This window comes from Microdochium trichocladiopsis (genome assembly GCF_020744255.1).
Source record: "Microdochium trichocladiopsis strain MPI-CAGE-CH-0230 chromosome Unknown B0I36scaffold_8, whole genome shotgun sequence".
Lineage (NCBI taxonomy): Eukaryota > Fungi > Ascomycota > Sordariomycetes > Xylariales > Microdochiaceae > Microdochium > Microdochium trichocladiopsis.
In genome coordinates, this window is record NW_025763551.1 from 2,696,074 (window position 1) to 2,710,447 (window position 14,374).

Below are 14,374 nucleotides of genomic sequence, written 5' to 3' on the forward strand. Positions count from 1 at the left end.
AGATGACCACCATATGATTTGGACGGCGATCTCAATACTAGCGACGCCACGAATCAGATTAGATTTCCCGTTATGTATGCTGAAAGTCTGGTAACTTCTCCCTTGCGCATGATAGATCACGCCTGAGTGAGCCATCACTTGCAATTGTGATGAACTGGGGGCAGAGCTGATCCTCCAGCCGGGATGGCCTGCTCATCTTGTCTTCTTCCGGACTGGACTGGCCGCTTCCCATGCTTCCCATAGCATGAAGACCCACAAGCCTGGGGGATCTGACTGTGGCTCCACGACCGACCCTGCCCCTACGCAGTACCTCCTCCAGTTCGGTTCGGCTACTCCTTATGTGCTGGGCATGTCCCGTTCTGTCTTGTGCTTGGAGTTGTACATCCATCCCTTGGGGTCTCTCGACCGCCAAACCGCTTCTGCACTGCTCGCAAAGCAAACGACGTCGACAATGCATGATTGTCGAACATAAAGCATGGGACATCTGAGCTTCAACCATGACGGGACGTCGGAGTTCACGTTGTCGCCTCTTCCTGATGGCTGGGTGCCAGGGATGCTAGGCGTCGGCATTGTTGGCGCTTTGTCCTTCGCTTCGACGACAACTCTCTTCATATACATGACCTACGCCTGGATCGGCTACTATCGCGACCCACGAAAGACGCGGCGGCGGTCGAGCCAGGAGGTCGTCACCAAGCAGAACTCTCCTGATCTCAGCCTGGGTCTGGATGTCAAGTACCTTGTGTCGTCACACGGGAGCAGCAGAGCAGGCTCGAACACAAATGTCGACCAGCTCTTCTCGGAGGATGCCGCAAAAGCTCGGCCGATTTCGCCACAGAACATCCAGACGGACGAAGCCGAGCTATCGACAGAAGCTGTACCCGTAGCGCCTACCAACCCCTTCCTGGTGCTCATCTACAACCTGCTGATAGCGGACGCCATCTCGGCATTCGAGTTCATGCTGAACTTGGTATGGGTCTCGGAGGATGGGGTCTTTGCGCCATCCACAGCCTGTACGCTGCAGGCCGTGGCGGGGAGCGCCGGCGCCTTCGCCCCGTCAATGCTGCTGGCGGTGATTGCCTTGCACACATATCTTGTCATTGTTTGGGGATACAAGATCCAGAAGACGGCACTGAGATGTTGTCTTTGTATCGCCTGGGGCCTCATCATCGTGATACCCTTGCTTGGGCTGGCAATATCACGCAACGGGGAGGATCACGGGGGCTGGTACGTTCGAGGAGATACCTGGGTAAGTCGTACACAGAATCAGGCCATTGAAACTTGGTCTCCAACCCTGCGCGCTCTCTCCGTGTTTCTCAGCTGACAGTAACATTTTCTTTTGGCTAGTGCTCCGCGAACAGCCTGTACGAGAGGCTCCGGTTCTGGGTTGAATTCATGCCCGTCATCATCTGCTTGATAACAACCATTGTGCTGTATTGCTGGATCGGTCTATCCATGTTTCGCAACAAATGCTCAGGACGCCACCTGCCGACGCCGAGCGTCACGTCGGACAGCCGCCGTGAGCTTTCTGGCCACCACCCGGCCTTTTTTGTATACCCCTTGATCTACCTCTTCACGATGGGGCCACTGGGAATCTGCCGACTGCTGATCATGGCTGGGAGAGAACTCGATCCCGTCTATTACTTCGTCGGCGCATCGATAATTGCGGCACAGGGCTTTCTGAACTGCCTGCTGTGGACGACGACGATATTGTTCCTATCCAGGGAAGAGATTGAGAAGATCGGCCTCGACCACTTCATGAGGCCCCCCGACGACCGCGTCTTTGGCAACATCGTGTACATCCAGGGCGGCAGCAGGGCGGACGAGCCGCGCGATCTCTCGCAGTCAAAGAGGTCACACCGAGGTTTCGTGAGGATGGCGTCTGTGCTGGGAGACGACGGGCGCGACGAGACAGGGCGGGGACGGATGCAGCGGAGTAGCAGCCAGATGTCCTTGCGACACAACTCCGCTCAACCACAAGGCGGAATCCAGATGGAGACGATCACCACGATCATTGTGGAGGATGGTAAACCGGCTAGCAGGTCCCGGGAATAAGGTGTAGAAAAGAGGACAGAATCAGGCCCCGAAAAAAAATAATTCTACCAATGTCAAGCAAGATATTTGAGTGCTCATCGTGATTGAGCCGCTCGTACTGGTGATTTGTGAGGCGACGAATTGAGCGTAGAAGATTGAAGGGAAATAGATTGCATCGAGGGACAGTTGGAGGACACAGGCTAGCAGTGTGCTCTGGCTGCACGCTGAGTGGAGTGGAGTTGCACCGTCTTTTGCAAGAAACCACCCCACCAAGGACACCACTCGTGGCGCGTTAAGTGTTCCCGAGGGTCATCCACGCCTGCAAGTCAACCAAAGCACCCAATCACAGAATTGCAGATCAGGACTGTGATGCTGTATACACACGGGCGGGCAGATTTGGAGACTTGACGACACAATCACGTTCGCTGCAGACACAAACGGACCACCGGGATGGACATCGACGACATTCTTCGCGAGGTCGACCCCTCGCTCGACTCGATTCCTCAGGAGACGCGCGATCTACAGAGCTTGACGCGCGCCTGGGTTGCGGAACGATCCGCGCCAGAGCTCCTCGAGTATGGCTCCCATTCTTGCCTTGTTGCACAGTTCGCATGGCCCTGTTCTGGGCTTCCATGTATATTCAGTGCTAATTAGTCCTTAGTTGGCCATCCGACGGCTCCTTGGAACGGATCAATGCTCGCGTGAAGGCGCAGATCGACAAGGTCGAGGAGATGACTGGCGACATGGACCCAAAGACAAATTTCGCCCTGATTGTCATCCAGACGGAACTTGAGCGCTTCAAGTACCTGATTCGCAGCTACCTGCGAGCGAGGATTGCCAAGGTAAATCCGTGTAGCCTTTCGCAGTGTGGACGTTGACGCCCATAGATGAAGCATCCATGTTGAGGAGATGTGCCTTTCTTGCAATATCAACTGACAGATGATGCAGATCGACAAACACACCTTGCACTATCTCTCTACGCCTGAATTACGAGCACGCCTCTCTCAGACAGAGCTAGCGTACGCGACTCGGCACCAGGCATTGCTACACAACCACTACTTATCGTCGTTTCTGGCGTCCTTCCCGCCGGCCCTCCAGAATTTGAATGATACCTCTGGAAATATCAGCATGATCGATACCCCGGACCTCGATACTGCCGTATTCATTCGCATCCTCAAGGACGCCATTGTCGAGGGTCGTGGCACAGACGAAGATGGCGGCATGAACGGCAAAATCGGTGATATCGCCATATTGAGATGGTCGGATGCGAAACCACTCATTCAAGCTGGCTCTGCGGAGCTCGTATGAGTCCGAGCTCTTCGTGGTCATCTGGCCTCGACGATGAATTGCGCCTTCTGCCTCGGACGATGCTATTTCCGGAAGACAATCGGCGCCATAGGTCTCTCAGCCGTGCTGGCCGGATTGCACATTGCTGTCACAACAGGCACGTGCTCATCGTCTGGTTCTGGCTCTTCACTACATGAGCGCAACACATCGCTGATGAGTTACGGCGCTGTTTGAAAATGAGTGTGCTCGATAACCTTCAGACATGTTGGGACTTTATCTGCTCGCTTAGGGCTATTCTGGCCCGGGGACTCGTTGCATCAGGTCTCTCATACCGTCGCCTGCACTCGGGGGGGTCTGAGTCACTCACAGCTACAGGATGGAACCTCTAGCTGTGGTCTGGTGACTACAATGTGGCAAGATGACGAGCGAAGCAGCATGCCCGAGAAGCTAAATCTTCCCATGTCGAGGGCTGCCATCTCGAAAATATCGACCTGCGATGGGCTGGAGCCAGATTTTTCAGCGAAACAGCTGAATAATTGCGTACTTCATGCAAAAGTTACCCGCTCATGCGTGGATTCAGGCCGTGTCTTAAACACGGAGGCATAGATCCCAGCAAACGATGGCACGAGCCAAAACTGCCAATGCCCGACTCAGCAGTTGCATCTCAAAGATGGACGCTGTTGTCGAACAGCTCGTGCTGCAATGGTGGGACTTTGCAATTGTACAGAGCTTGGTGGGCTCGTCTGACTGTGGACAGCACATGACAGCCCAGCGCGCACCCACTACATTGGTCTTGTGACTGTGGCAGCACAGGCTGAGGCACCTGACGAAGAGGATGCAGGACTGGTGGATCGAATTCCAGAGACTCTTTGTCGTCGAAAGGCTCGATTAGATAGGCTTAGCATAAATTCTCTGCTTGGGCAAAGTGGTGGATTGAGGGTGCCGTGTTTGTTAAGCTCAGAACTTCGACAGTTTGCTTGTAATGGGCTCACTGCCTCAACTTCTAAGTGCCCCCTCGGCCAAGCCGCATGCACAGCTTGGAAACGCTCCTCAAAAACGTATTGTCCCGGCCCATCTCCTTTGAACATGACCATTGTCAAACAACCCCAGTGCCACGAGCATCGCATCAGGATGACTGCCACGAACGTGTTTTCGCCTCTGTGATGTTGCAGCTTACCCGCACCACACCCCACACCCCACTATACCACACCAGTCGCCGCGTTTGAGCAAAAGGGAACAACCTGTCCAACTGTCAAGCTGGACATGAGGATACGCGGATCCCAGCGCCGCCAAATGACACTGCTGGGACCGCCATGAGTGATCTACAGAAGGCTTGGGCGCGCAATCGGCTCAGTGGCGTGCCTATCGAGCCGTTTGACGAGCTCGAGGAGGAGGTCGCCGAGGAGAGCAACAACCACGTTGCCGACCTGCCAGAACATGCCTTTGACGACGACTCTTCTTCTGCCTCGTCGGCTTCATCAACTGGCACAATCATTCCCTCGCCGAGTCAGAACCTGTTTGCGCGACCGCAGGGGTGAGTTGTTGATCCAAAGGAGAGGATGGCTCCCCGCAGCGGCTAACAACTCGTGTGCAGAATCCCGCGAGGAAATGCATACAAGCCCGTTCCTTGGACGACATACTTTGAGCGAGAGCTCTTTCTGAAAAGATCAGACAGAGGCGACTCCACTAATGACAGGCTGGTACAACATGTCTACCTCAACTCCCCGGTGGACAAAGGACCGTTGTTCGTGATGCACCACGGAGCAGGCTCGTCTGGCCTCTCATTCTCGGTCGTCGGGTCTGAGATCAGGAAACGGATCCCCTCGGCAGGCATACTCTCCATAGATGCTCGCGGCCATGGACTCACGACAATCACGGCAGCGTCCTCGTCCTCGTCCCAAAAGACGGGTGATGGCCCGGCACAATCACCACCAGCGGTACTACCGGCCATGGACCTGAGCCTCTCGACGCTTGCTGCAGATCTGCTTTCAGCCATCGCCCAGACCAAAGCCGAGATGAAGTGGGCGGAGCTGCCGCCGATCATCCTCGTGGGCCACTCGCTCGGCGGCGCCGTGGTCACCGAGCTCGCCAGCACAGGCAAGCTGGGCAACTCGCTGCTCGGATATGCCGTGCTCGACGTGGTCGAGGGCTCCGCCATGGACGCCCTGCAGTCGATGCAGACGTACCTCTCCACGCGGCCGACGGGGTTCACGTCCTTGGAGTCCGGCATCGAGTGGCACGTCCGGTCTAGGACGGTGCGCAACTCGGCATCCGCGCGGGCCAGCGTGCCGGGTCTTCTGACGGACCGGTCGCGGTCGACAAGAACAACAGGTGGGCCAGCCGCAAACCCACAGCAGCAGCAGCAGCAGCCAGGAGTATCTGGAGCAATCGACGAGGAGGACGGAGAGGCCACTCCGCCGAGCAGCGCTGCGGCCAGCCACAGCAATGCGCAGGTGCAACCGAGCGACATCGACGATGCGAGACCGTGGAAGTGGGTAACAGACCTGGCTGCCACGCAGCCCTTCTGGGAGAACTGGTTCGTCGGGCTGAGCAAGAAGTTCTTGTCCGCGCGGGGCGGCAAGCTCCTGCTGCTCGCTGGCACGGACAGGCTGGACACGGAGCTCACTATCGGGCAGATGCAAGGTGTGTATACTCTGTGTGTGACTCGTTTGACCGCCTCTCGGCAGGCGCACCTTGAGCATCTCCTTAGTCTTGTCATCTTCTCCTCTCTATACTAGACGGGACTTCTGCAGTGCTTGTCATCATCCCCCCCCCCTTGAACATTGACCAGGAACTGGAGCGAGCATTGTTAATCTTTATTACCCCTTCCTTCCTTGATCGTTCCCTGAGGCTAACGAAAGACATTGCTGCGGTTACCCAGGCAAATACGCCCTCCAGGTCTTCCCCGAGGCAGGCCACTTTATCCACGAGGACCTCCCGGAAAAGACGGCCGTGGCGCTCGCCGACTTCCACCGCCGCAACGACCGGAGTGCGCTCGTGCTCCCGCCAAAGGTGTCGGATCTGCTGAGGCAAGGGAAAAAGGTGTAGCCAAGAGTGTTCGTACCGGGGGGTGCGCCAGGGCGAATGCGGAAGCAGTGGCATGGCGAGTGAAAAGTAAGTTGATAGACAAATGGCTCACAACGTAATTTACGGCCCAAGGGAAGTGATCTTCCGGCCGTCTGCGCCGTTTGAATGTAATGCATGACCTTCTCTGCCTACTTGGCTGTCCCTTTTGCGCTGTTGGATGTTCCAGGTGTCCTCTTATAAGTGTTTTTGTACTGTATTGTGATATCTGGTACATAGAGCAGAGTAATCGACACTCGCATAGGCGCCTCTCTTGAACGCATGGCAGCCAGATGATAGATCTCAAACGCTCACCAATAATCTAGACCCGAAAATTTCAGGCGCCTTCTCCGCCCCTGCTTGTTCCTTGGAAATGCTCCAAAAATGACGATACCGAGCCCTTGGTATCTATAAAACTCCAAGAATGCGTTCTAAACCCTCTCCGCCGTTCTCGTGCCCGGTCGATGCATGTCCCCCAATATTCACGCCACCCAGGGATGATGTCGTCCCTGTCTTCCGCAACCAGATGCGTCTTTCGTCTACGAGATCAGATTGTCCAAGAACTGCTCCCTGGACAACGCCGGCGCCGCCGCGGGGTGGATGCCATTTGTCACCTCCTGCTGTTGCGGCATGTTGTTTGGTGACTGCGACCTCTTCCTTTGTTGGACGCCACGCTCGGAAAGGGGCTTCTTGTTGTTCGCGCGGTCCTGGGCGGGGTTGCCGCCAGCGGCCAGCGCGCTGGGATTGTTCTTCCACTGCTGCTGATTCTGCTGCTGCTGCGTTTGACGCTGCTGCTCCTGCTCCTGCCTCTTCCGCGCGGCCTTCTGGCCTGCTTTTGCCGCAGACTTGTCCGCCGCGAGCTGCGCCTTGCTCTCCGGGTCGATGCCGATTGCGACGTCGACGGCTCTGGCACGCTCCAGAAGATGTGTGGCGCCGAGCGTCTCGCACACGGCCAGGTAGGACTTGCAAGGCTGCAGCAGCTTGTACATGGGTGACTTGCCGGGGACGAGCTGGCACAGGAGGTATTTTGTGTTGCCAAACTTGTTGTGCACGTCCATGGCCAACTCGACGTACTTCTCGACAACCTGCTCCCAGGGAGCGACACCCCCGTCAGCCCCAGCGCGAAAGCAGCTCGAGTTCTTCTCGGCGCAGGTGGCAATCATGGCGCCGTCAACTCCGTACTCCTCGACAAGGCCAGCCGCGTGGTCGCGCGACTCGACGTCGCCGTTCATCAGGCACGCCACGCCGGCCTCATGGCAGATGTCGCGTATCATGCGCAGCTGGCCGCGGATGGCGCGCTCGCGGGGCCGCATGGGCGTCGTCCGGCAGTGCACGGTGAGCGCGGTGATGCCCGTCGCCACGAGGCGGCGCACAAGCGCCTCCGTCTCTGCCGCCGTCTCGAGGATGCGGATCTTGACGCTGATGCCGATCTCGTACTCGGGGGTGATGTTCTTGACGAGCGCCTCGAGGATGGCGCAGAGCTTGTCCGGGGTGCGCAGCAGGGCCGCGCCCATGCCGTCGTGCGTGCTGAAAGGCTTTGGGCAGCCCGCATTGACGTCGATGCCCTTGACGTCTCCCGCAACGACGCGTGCAGCTTGCACGGCGAGTTCTGGGTTGGAGGTGCCGATCTGGAAGATGTGCTTGCTGCCCTCGAGCTCCGGGTGCACGCGGTAGATGATGCTGTCCTTGACGTCGTCCGGGGGTGCCTTGGAGCCTTGCGACGGTTTCCTTGTCCACTCGATTGTCTTTGTGACTTCGTTGTACCGCCTTGTGGTTCCGATCATGGATCTGTCGACGGTTTCCGGGCCTGCGCAGGCACAATGATGGGCCCTGTTAGCAGTTGACGCAATCTTGAAGAAGCCTCGAACGCATCGAGCGGTGTCAAGCAACATGACTCACCCCAGACGAGGTCGGCGCCATAGTGCAGAGCTAGAAGTCGGGAGGGCAGCTCGCCCGAGCGGACCATCGGGGCAAGGACAACCTTGCCACGGTAGTCGACGCCCTTGCGGGGGATGGGGACCTTCTTGAGCTCGGAAGCCATGGCACCGCGTATCGCACGAACGAGATGTGACATGGCAAGAAGTGCCAGAGGCCGATGTGAAGGACGGGCGGGAGGGGTCCCAAAGCGAGGCGACGGAGGGGCCGGCCAGCCAGAAAAGTTGACTCCAGCTCTATTAGGTACCAGCCGGCCGCGGCGGGCTGGACCCCTTCCGCGCTTCGGCGGCCGCCGCCGACAAAACATTTTTGGGCGGACTAGCTTATCTTATCGTGCTAAGGCGATGCATCGGGCCAGGCGCGGCCGTAGTCCAGGCACCTGGTTTGGGCTTCGACGATTGAGGACTTTGAAGTATTGCAATACAAGTCACATTCATTACATACGCTATGGCGGTTCCAGAGTCATGGCATTGCGGTGCTGGTATGCGATGTGTGTTGAGAAGACAGGAGACGACGAGACAGCGTCTACTGTGCTACCACTCACCATGTGTCGTCTGATTGATTTTGGCAGTACCTAGTTCCGGATGCCTGGATCCTTTTCGATCTAGGTACCTGTCTGTCTGTGCGGATGTGTTCCACCTACGAATATGTACTCGTGTCCACAAGCGCAGCGAGCTGGCGTGCAGCGAGGCGCAGCAGGAGGCGATCCATAGATGGATGCTGGCCTCCACCAACTGGCTGGCGCCTTGGCCCACTTGGTGAGCGCGTGTCCCGGCAATGCTTTGTGTGTGCCGAGTTTGTGCAACCACGAAGCCAGGCCGCCTACGACAGGGGCGATTCACTGGACAGTCTTTGCTGCAGGGGGGCCTTTTTTTGGAGACGGCAGGTTTGGGTCCCCGCCAGCGAACACCAGCGTGCATGCCACCAGGGCATTGCGTCATGGCCACGACTGCTCCAGCGCGACGGCCCCAACGGCTACCTAGGTACCCGCCGAGCCCGCCTCGTCACCTTGAACCTCTTTGCCGGTGCCTGGCTAAGAAGTACCCATAAGTGCTGCCCGCCATGCTTCAGCCGTGTGACTCTCAGCATACCTAAGGTAGGTAGGAAGTACATTGGGTGTCTGTGTTTCCAGGTGGTTGTGTTTGTGCTGGCCACTGTGCATTGTCCAAGAAGGCCGGCAGGGGTGGAGACGCCACAAGGACCAGGCTGCCTGTACGAGCTGAGCAGGAACCCGTGAGGGGAACACGACAGATCTGCGAGGCGAGGATGCAGATGCGGAGTCACACGTCGGCCGTGTTCTATTCTCGCTGGCTGGCTGGGCTGGGCTGGGCTGGGCTACACTAAGGGCCGCTTCTCAGTCGTTAATGCCTTAAGAACAAGACCAGGCCACATGCCCCTTGGTCTACACGTTACGTCGTCTTCTGCCGTCAGTCACACCTCCTCCAGTCCCGTCACGCGTCTCTTTACTGCTTGCCTGCCCGCCCACGGAACCCTTCGAGCTCGAACCCCACGATTGTCAACCCATTACGCGGCGCATTGACGTGGGCAATTGTTTGTCCTTGGACTCTTCGCCAAGTGCCGACGAGGCTAGACCAGTGCAACGTTTTCCCCATTGTCCCCCTTGTCCCGGTGGACCGCCGCGCACGCAGGCTCGCTAGCCAAACAGAAAGATCCACCGCCTCATCCTGCGCCCCGAGTTGCGTCAGGGAACCTCCCCGTGGACGAAACCCGCGTTGGTAGGGCCGTGCTCGGCCGTGTGCAGAGATGCCTTCGAGTATGTCAACCTGCTTCATTATTCTCCATGCGTTTCCTCCCCTTTTGTGTGATTCAGACACCTTAGTCCCTCTTCAAGGTCCGCCTCTGCACACCTCAAGCAGGGCCTGAGACATCTGCTGCCCACTTACACGACCACTCTAAACACTCCGGCGTCCACTGCGGAAGGAGTTCCCGCCATGTCTCAAGCACAAGCTGCGCCCAAGCGGCGGTCGACATTCAACCGCCTGTCGTCCTTCCTTTCCGACTATTCGCTGACCAGCTCCCCACCACCATTAGAAAACCACGACAACCAGCAGCAGCAGCAGCAGCAGCAGCAGCAGCAGCAGCAGCAGCAGCAGCAGGTCTATCCTCCTCACCAGGCTGCCGCTCCCGACTTGCCCCCACGAACCCATCACGAAGCAGACAGCAACAGCTATGTCTACAGCGCAGTCACAAGCTCGCCGCCAGTCCTGCCGCCCATTGGCGGCATCGGCGGTACCACCTCATACTTCAATGACGCCCCCCAAACCCATTCCAGACAGCCATCCGGCGCAAACGGCAAGCTTCGCAAACCTGTCGCTGCCCCTCCTGCACAGCCCGTGATACAGCCGGTCAGGTCCTTGATCCCGCCGTTACACGAGCCCGAGCTGAACGAAGTCAACACCAAGCGGCTGTCCAAGACACAACGACATCGAAGCAACTCTGCGGGCTATGCTGCTGCTTCTCCCGCGCCACAAAACAGCCTGGCCGTGCAAAGCATCGTGCCACCCGAAGCCCGTGGCAGGAGCTCTTCTGCGCAACCTCCCAGCCAGCGTCAGCAACATGGGAACGAGATCCGCATCATCTCTGGACCGCCCGCAATCCCTACCTCCCGCCCTCCGTCGAGCCACGACAACTCGGATGCTGGTGCCAAGGACGGTGAGAAGCGTGGCCGGTTGCGGAGAAGCTGGCTGCCGGGCTCACGATCAAGATCGCAGTCCAAAGACCTCAAGAACGGGAAGGGTAATAAGGCATGGGTTCTGGGCCAGAATGTCGACTACAATACCGACTTCCTCGTTGCTGGCGAAAGAGTGCCAGAGCTCTGGAATGAGCAAGGCGATGTTTGCATACACTTGCACCCACGCGGGATGGGCTCGGGCCCGTCCTTCAAGGTACCAACATTTGCGATCAGCACATCGGTAGCTTTCAACAATCTCATTGCTGCTGAGGCCAGCAGCCCCGCACACCAGGGTCGAAGCGGAATTCAGAGCTTCAGTGGGCAAAATAGCCTCACAGCCGCAGATGCCGAAAGAAACATGGGCCCGCCACCGATTCCAGTACCCCAAAATGGATCCGAGCAAGATCTCTATCTTCTTATGCCTCCAACACATGCCGGAGGACCAGGCGAGTTCGAAAGACTTGTCTCGATACGAAATCTCTTCGCCTTCCTCACGGGTCAGCCTTTGGTTGCAACATCAGCGAAACCGACCTTGTTCAAAGTGCTGCTGGAGATTTCGGATCTTCTAAAGGAATACGAGTTCACCAGTGCCGATGGAACCAGCTTTGGTGATGCTGTCGACATGAGTTTCAGTTACCTGATGGATCAGTATGCTCTGGCTGATGTCAGACATAGTCGTGAGAAGACCCTGGAGGCTCTCATCTTGGGCGAGCGCATGCGTTCCATGAATCTCTACAAGGAGGGATTTGCTCACGCGGCCGGCAAATACACGGCCCTTCGCGACTTAAAGTCGCCATTGTGGGACCTGCTGCTACCCGACACTAAACAACGACTCGAACGCGCCCATATTGACCTCGTCAGCCGGCAGAACAATGTCAATAACCGGCTGGAGTCTTTCGAGTTCCCAGCACTGTTTTCGGGCATTGCAAACTCCACAGCTCATACCGAATACCGCGATGTCAAGTATGCCACCTGGCGCAAGTCGTTCAATCGCATGAGGCAGCTAGTTCTCGGGCACTACAAGACGAAATTCGGTAATTGGCCTCCCAAGGCTCGCAGCAAGAAGAACACATTCAGCGAGAGTGGTCTCAACAGACAAGTCCTCAAGATTTTGTACTCCGATTGCTGCGCGTTGTATGATCTTATGGTTGACCGCCAGAACGTCACGACCCGCGCCATTGACCAAACGGCTGAGGACACTGATGACGACATCGGCAACCCTCATATATCTGCCCTGAGAAGGATTCTCACCGAGTTCGACCAGTCTTCGCCTCCTGTCCTTCCGCCGATTCCCTTTGATGTTCCTCTGCTCCCGGATATGAGCACCATCCAGGCGAATTTTGCAACACTACCTCCCAAAGAGCAACAGCGCTTGGAGAAGAACCTGCAGGAATACCAGCGCGTCCTGATTCTGAGCAAGTCGTATGACTTCGAGACGTTCAAGCTGCGCATTCCGTTGTTGGAAGAGTTCAAGGAGCTCGAGGACAAAGAGACCAAGGGCAAGACTGTGGCAGAAATGGCGGAGCAGCGCATTGGATACTGGCTGTTTCTGTATGTCGTCATCCAGTCTCTGCCCATGCTGGTAATTGACGCCCCCGGCCTGCAATTCACCGAGGGCGTTGAGTACTTCCTCTGCGAGCCCCCACGAGGTCACCCTCCCTGGATCGAGGATGCACCTATGGTCCGCAAACGTTGGTACGAGGTGGCAGGCGGTGGCGGACTGGTAGAGCTATCATCTGACGCTGTCGAGTTCGGCATTGAAGGCATCTATCACCGCAGTCACTGCTGGCTTGCTGCTAAGGAGTGGGAGCTGCGAGGGCCGAATGCGCTTGCGCCACCTACTGAAGAACCCCTGTCACCTCTCACGGCTCCGCAGGCTGTGTTTACCGATATGGACCCTGGAGCTGGCGGTCGGAGCGAGACACCTCCAGGCCCGCCCCCTGGCGGAGCATTGCGAGCGAGGTCCGGTTCACCGCACGACAGGAACCAGGCCTACAGGAAGAGCGTGGCTCTTGGACTCGAGCCAGTCATGCCTCCGCCAAGTGGCGACTCGGCACCAAATCCCACCATGGCGAGACCTCCTTCGTCTGGTCAATGGTCACCTGCCGGCGGGCTGGCGATACGCAACCGCTCCTCCGGCAACTTGCCAGCTCTTCACAGCGGAACACCGCCGATCTTCAGCCCAGCGGACTCTGTCGGTAGTGGCTCGCGGCAGGGATCCATGGGTGGCAGCACATTTGACGACATTCTCAAGGACATTGAGCAGCCAAAGAAAAAGAAGTCGTTCTTTTAGGAATGAACGGCTCTTAACACGCACAGATAAGCTTGTGTAGATTGTAGATTATGTGCTTTGAAAAAATGGGACATGGCACAGTCCAGGCGTTTGGTTAAGGAGCCGCTGGGGAAGAAGGATATAATCTCATAATTTTTTTGGAAGCATTCAATGACAGGATCTCGTTTCGTCCATGGAAATGGGAAACCCCACATTTGTGCCTTCTTGCTCGTCCGTTGCCACATTGACTTGCTGACGGGCGAGTTCCTTATGAGTGTGCTGAGGTGCTGAACAATCAAGACCAATCAGCCGACGTCAGTCAGGTGGCCCAGCCCGTGATCGTGTGGCCAGCAGCGCGCAGGGCTGGGGCGCGCGCCGCGGGCGGGGCGTCGGGCGCCTGGCGTGGAGAGCAAGGGTGAGCCAATGGACTGCCTTGGGGGCCTGGCCCGCTGGATAGGAGGCCCCTGCCGTAGCCACCTGGGCAGTCGAGGCGGAAAGAGCGTGCTTCTCGAAGCTCTGCAGCGACGACGTCAAAGTCTTGTGATTGTTGCTTTTTCCCGTCGTCCCAGATCCCGCTTCCCTGCTGGCAGTCACTCTTGCATCACGACACCCAGTCCCGGGAGCCTCGACTGTGCACACCTGACCGTGTCTGCCTCGCCTGGCCCACCCGGCGTTGCCTCTCCTTTAGTGCTGCTATTAACCCGCCGAGCCCTTCTGGACGAGGACCCTGGTGCGACGTTTCTCCCGTAACCTTAAGTCTACCCGTTTCCGCTCCCACTGGCCTGCCATCCCGCTCGTCGCCGGCGCAACCACCAAAAACACCCCACCGGCAAGCTATCCGCGACTTTCCCACCCTCTGTTCAGCCCGTCCCACGACTCGCACAGCCGACACCACTATAACCTTGGCTTCAACAGACACCATAGCATGCCGTTATTACCTCTTCAGTGAGCGACTCCGTCTTCACGATCTCGCCATACCCTGTCCGCCTCCTCTGCTGCCTGCCGGCTGCCTGAACCTGCTTCTTGCAGTCGGTACATCCACCCAAACCTTTTCGCCCTGCGCCATCTCACCGCGTAGCTTGGCCGCGCTGGCC

General features: G+C 57.5%; 5 protein-coding genes across 5 annotated transcripts; 4 read left to right on the forward strand and 1 right to left on the reverse strand.

Annotated features, from left to right (window-relative positions):
* The first annotated feature begins 796 nt into the window (after positions 1-796).
* B0I36DRAFT_330840 (uncharacterized protein) lies at positions 797-2,233 on the forward strand. The gene is made up of 2 exons (XM_046154894.1): positions 797-1,246; positions 1,345-2,233. Exons 1-2 carry the CDS (start codon positions 956-958, stop codon positions 2,050-2,052), a joined length of 999 nt encoding a protein of 332 aa, XP_046009750.1. The 5' UTR covers positions 797-955; the 3' UTR covers positions 2,053-2,233.
* A 248-nt stretch (positions 2,234-2,481) lies between these two features.
* On the forward strand, positions 2,482-3,339 carry B0I36DRAFT_249116 (DNA replication complex GINS protein SLD5; the record flags this gene model as incomplete). Its single annotated transcript, XM_046150448.1, has 3 exons — positions 2,482-2,606; positions 2,693-2,873; positions 2,980-3,339. The coding sequence occupies 3 exons, from the start codon at positions 2,482-2,484 to the stop codon at positions 3,337-3,339; spliced, it is 666 nt and encodes a 221-aa protein (XP_046009751.1).
* A 1,292-nt stretch (positions 3,340-4,631) lies between these two features.
* On the forward strand, positions 4,632-6,366 carry B0I36DRAFT_248595 (Alpha/Beta hydrolase protein; the record flags this gene model as incomplete). The annotated part of the gene is made up of 4 exons (XM_046150400.1): positions 4,632-4,852; positions 4,913-5,626; positions 5,783-5,961; positions 6,200-6,366. The coding sequence occupies 4 exons, from the start codon at positions 4,632-4,634 to the stop codon at positions 6,364-6,366; spliced, it is 1,281 nt and encodes a 426-aa protein (XP_046009752.1).
* Positions 6,367-6,920: 554 nt separating this feature from the next.
* On the reverse strand, positions 6,921-8,422 carry B0I36DRAFT_352376 (uncharacterized protein; the record flags this gene model as incomplete). Its single annotated transcript, XM_046157103.1, has 2 exons — positions 6,921-8,188; positions 8,281-8,422. 2 exons carry the CDS (start codon positions 8,420-8,422, stop codon positions 6,921-6,923), a joined length of 1,410 nt encoding a protein of 469 aa, XP_046009753.1.
* Positions 8,423-10,065: 1,643 nt separating this feature from the next.
* Positions 10,066-13,501, forward strand: B0I36DRAFT_330848 (uncharacterized protein). The gene is made up of 2 exons (XM_046154895.1): positions 10,066-10,090; positions 10,369-13,501. Exons 1-2 carry the CDS (start codon positions 10,081-10,083, stop codon positions 13,299-13,301), a joined length of 2,943 nt encoding a protein of 980 aa, XP_046009754.1. The 5' UTR covers positions 10,066-10,080; the 3' UTR covers positions 13,302-13,501.
* Positions 13,502-14,374: the final 873 nt, after the last annotated feature.

Coding starts and splice junctions, on each gene's coding strand:
- B0I36DRAFT_330840 (XM_046154894.1), top strand. CDS start 956: ATGCTGAACTTGGTATGGGTCTCGGAGGATGGGGTCTTTGCGCCATCC. Junction 1,247..1,344: donor ACGTTCGAGGAGATACCTGG/GTAAGTCGTACA, acceptor TCTTTTGGCTAG/TGCTCCGCGAACAGCCTGTA.